General features: G+C 43.0%; 1 protein-coding gene across 2 annotated transcripts; it reads left to right on the plus strand.

The window, feature by feature from the left end:
• Nucleotides 1-416: 416 nt before the first annotated feature.
• On the plus strand, nt 417-3,188 carry rplp0 (ribosomal protein, large, P0). Of its 2 annotated transcripts, none has more exons than XM_077726981.1 (8): nt 417-510; nt 1,314-1,422; nt 1,510-1,685; nt 1,925-2,012; nt 2,257-2,403; nt 2,476-2,661; nt 2,772-2,912; nt 2,982-3,188. In XM_077726981.1, the coding sequence occupies exons 2-8, from the start codon at nt 1,369-1,371 to the stop codon at nt 3,135-3,137; spliced, it is 948 nt and encodes a 315-aa protein (XP_077583107.1). In that variant the 5' UTR covers nt 417-510; nt 1,314-1,368; the 3' UTR covers nt 3,138-3,188. The 2 variants fall into 2 exon arrangements, with proteins under 2 accessions (XP_077583107.1, XP_077583108.1); XM_077726982.1 differs by having other exon boundaries at nt 492-510; nt 1,314-1,426.
• The last annotated feature ends 535 nt before the right edge of the window (nt 3,189-3,723 follow it).

Here is a 3,723-nt window from a genome sequence, read left to right on the forward strand (position 1 = left end):
TCTAGATATCCAAAGATTTGGAGTAAGATTTCTCCTGGAAGTTGGTGAAGCGGCATTATTGAGGCAGCGAGATCAAAACGACAAAGATAAAAATCGGGGTTTTGTGAGCCACCCCGGTGCTTATTCCACACACAAAAAAAAATGCATTTTCTTCTCCGCTTGTTGTTATTTTTGGCCGTTGAGCATACACACATTATGCGCATTACCGCCATCTATACCGTGAATGATGGGGCAGTATGTAGTAAGGCATTCATGTTTTGATTGTTATTTTGTTTTTAGAGACTATTTGTTGTGACGTTTGGGAAAAATGAAAACTTAATTTTAATTTGGAAACTGAGAATTAAATCCATGGGTTTTTCCAGCAGACTTCCTCAAAATGATTGACACTTGAAATGCTCACTAGTATTTAGGTTACGCCCACCAAGGCAACGTGATTGGTGGTGTTGGACACTATAAGGTCCGCTTTGTCTCGTTTCACTTCCTCTTTCTTTCACGCGATCCTCCGAGACGGTAAGCATTTTATTTGTCCCTGAATCCACAACCCAATAAAAAAACACAAAGCTCAAAGTACTTCGGCCGATTTAAGCTAGTCAAACTGTGCGGCGTCCTTGAAGCATTTTCAGCGTATTAAAAGCCATTTTCTCAGGGTGTGTCTGTGTGTATAGTCTTACGATTCTACTTGTTAAGGCCTACTACTGTCCTTATAGCCTTAGTTAGCGTTAGCTGCTTAGCACGTGGCGTGCTTGCTCATAAAGATATCAAATTTGCTAAGGGCTTGAGTATTAATCTTTGCAATATCATTGATTTTTCCTGATGCATGAGTTTTTTCACTAGGGATGGTGACATACGTCAAATCTACTTGAAACGATGGGGTTTTTCGTCAGTGTCAATACGGTTTAGCCTTCCAAATATGATATAAGTATTAGGTTAATAAAGTAGTAGCGATCGGAAAGATTTCGTTATTACGTGCATCGATTTATGTATCCCATGTCAAGGGTGTCAAGGCGGTCTAAATTAACGTCAACAAGTCTTCTCGTGGGCGGGACCATTTTAGATGTATGATATTTTTTTTAAATCGGAGTAAAATAACAATCAAAAGTTGTAAACATTCTTTTGTTTGTGCCCCCCCCCCCCCACTAAGGGAAGAGTCTAATTAGATTTTTATTAAGACTCATGATTTACTTTCTCATGCTGCACTAAATGTGGCGTGCCACCCCTTTGATAACTGTTGTTTTGCTTCATGTCTAACAATAGACGGCATGACACCCTAAACTGAAATGAGTTAATCCTAAAAGTCAAAACTCTTGTTGCAGGTATCATCTTGTCTTTAAAACAGCTCTTAAGCGAATCCTTGGTAGCACTGCAAAGATGCCCAGGGAAGACAGGACCACGTGGAAGTCCAACTATTTTCTGAAAATCATCGTAGGTATCTATCGTTTTTCAAGCCTATGAATGGATTTTGTTTTCTTTTGATACATTCTCTGAAATGGCCTGTTTGTAATTTTCCAGCAACTCCTGGATGACTATCCAAAATGCTTCATTGTCGGAGCTGACAATGTGGGCTCCAAGCAGATGCAGACCATCCGTTGCTCTCTGCGTGGCAAAGCTGTTGTGCTGATGGGCAAAAACACCATGATGCGCAAAGCTATCCGTGGCCACCTGGAGAACAACTCTGCTTTGGAGAAGTGAGTTGCACAAGGTGGCCATTTTAGAGACTTATGCGGGATAGCTTAAATACAGCCTGTGTGGTGCTGTCTTTGCGTTCCCCCCGCAAAAAGAAACTTGTTTCCCGCTATCCTTGTTTGTTCAAATATACTAGCAACCAGGGACGTAAGGTTTCAGACACCTGTTTATTTTTCTCACTGCCTGTATTGCAGTCTAAAAAAGTAACCAAAACAGTGACTGCAAAATCTCCTTTTTACAGGCTCCTCCCCCACATTAAAGGCAATGTGGGGTTCGTCTTCACCAAGGAAGATCTTGCTGAGGTGCGGGACATGCTGGTGGACAACAAGGTATAATGCACTGCTTGATCAAACAGCGTTCCAGGTTTGTTTGGCAGGATAAAACTACAGCGCAGCTTGTTTGGTGCGGCGTTCGTCGTTCCCCCTGCAAAAAATAACTTGTTTCCTTTTGGATCTACCTCTCTGCCCAAACCTACTGGCAGCTTAGGCATTCTAGGTTTCAGACATTGCAAAATGGTTTTGTTTTTGGATTCAATTCTGATTCCCGTGAAATTTAACTTGTTTGACAAACCAGGTCCCCGCTGCTGCTCGTGCTGGAGCCATTGCCCCGTGTGATGTGACAGTGCCTGCACAGAATACCGGCCTGGGTCCCGAGAAGACTTCTTTCTTCCAGGCTCTCGGTATTACCACAAAGATTACCCGAGGAACCATTGAAATCTTGGTAGGCTTTCAAGTGAATGGCTTTATCGTGTGTCAGGTTCAAGTTTGTACTCGCTGTTCCTTTTCCCCTCAGAGTGATGTCGGTCTGATAAAGACTGGAGACAAGGTTGGTGCCAGCGAGGCCACGCTGCTCAACATGCTGAACATCTCTCCATTCTCCTACGGACTCATCATCCAACAAGTGTACGACAACGGGAGCGTCTACAGCCCTGATGTGCTTGACATCACTGAGGCCTCCCTGCATGCCAGATTCCTGGAGGTGAGATGAAGGGCCACAAGGAAATAACTGCATTGGCTAAACAAGTGTTGGTATATACCTATATAGTACAAGTATATTGTGTTCATTGTGGAATGCCTCTCCTGCTGTAGGGTGTGAGGAACATTGCCAGTGTATCTCTTGCAATTGGCTATCCCACTCTTGCCTCTGTGCCCCACTCTGTCATCAATGGCTACAAGAGGGTCCTTGCCATCGCCGTGGAAACTGATTACTCCTTCCCTCTGGCAGACAAGGTTTGTATTGCAAATCATTGGACGAATGAACAGTGTGAGGAAATGCTAACGGATGACACCTTTTGACAGGTTAAAGCCTTCCTTGCTGACCCAACTGCCTTTGCTGCTGTGGTCGCCGCACCTGCTGCAGCACAAACTGCAGCAGCTCCAGCCGCTGCTAAGGAGGAAGTCAAGGAGGAGTCTGAAGAATCTGATGACGATATGGGCTTCGGGCTGTTTGACTAAGACCAACCTTGATGAATCAATACCATCTTTCAATAAATTGTCAAACATTGAGCATTTTTTCGTGTCATTGATGGCTCCTGTAAGTCTGAAGATTTTTTTTAATATCACAAAAGCTAAATCATGGGGGGTGGTGTAATGTTGGTTGGTTGTAGATAAATGAACTACTGCCAACTTAACCTTTAGGACAAGCAATTTAGACTCTGCTTGTGGTCCGTCTGTCTCAAGTGTTTGTGCAATCTGATCTGTCAAAGATGAAGCAAAACTAAATATGTAAGTTGCAGTGTCCTATATGCATTGATTTCAACGTGCTGGTTAATGATCTCTGGCTAAGTGAGGCACTATCTAGTGTTAATGATGAGATGCAATGGGTGAATGTTGAAATGAATCTTGCAGAACATATTCAAGGACATTGCCTGTTGACTAATGGAAACGGGCCTCTAATTGATTTTCTGGTCGCATCGGTAGTTGGTATGCCATATATGTAAGTCTTTTTGGATCATTGTTTCCAGCCTTTGCAGCTTTCGTTTTTAAATCAATTTTAGGATTTATGGGATGTCTAGCGGTTACTGTGATATGTTTAGTTTCG

Source organism: Stigmatopora nigra, chromosome 10 (genome assembly GCF_051989575.1).
Source record: "Stigmatopora nigra isolate UIUO_SnigA chromosome 10, RoL_Snig_1.1, whole genome shotgun sequence".
NCBI classification, from domain to species: domain Eukaryota; kingdom Metazoa; phylum Chordata; class Actinopteri; order Syngnathiformes; family Syngnathidae; genus Stigmatopora; species Stigmatopora nigra.

Coding starts and splice junctions, on each gene's coding strand:
- rplp0 (XM_077726981.1), top strand. CDS start 1,369: ATGCCCAGGGAAGACAGGACCACGTGGAAGTCCAACTATTTTCTGAAA. Junction 1,686..1,924: donor AACAACTCTGCTTTGGAGAA/GTGAGTTGCACA, acceptor TCCTTTTTACAG/GCTCCTCCCCCACATTAAAG. Junction 2,404..2,475: donor GAGGAACCATTGAAATCTTG/GTAGGCTTTCAA, acceptor TTTTCCCCTCAG/AGTGATGTCGGTCTGATAAA.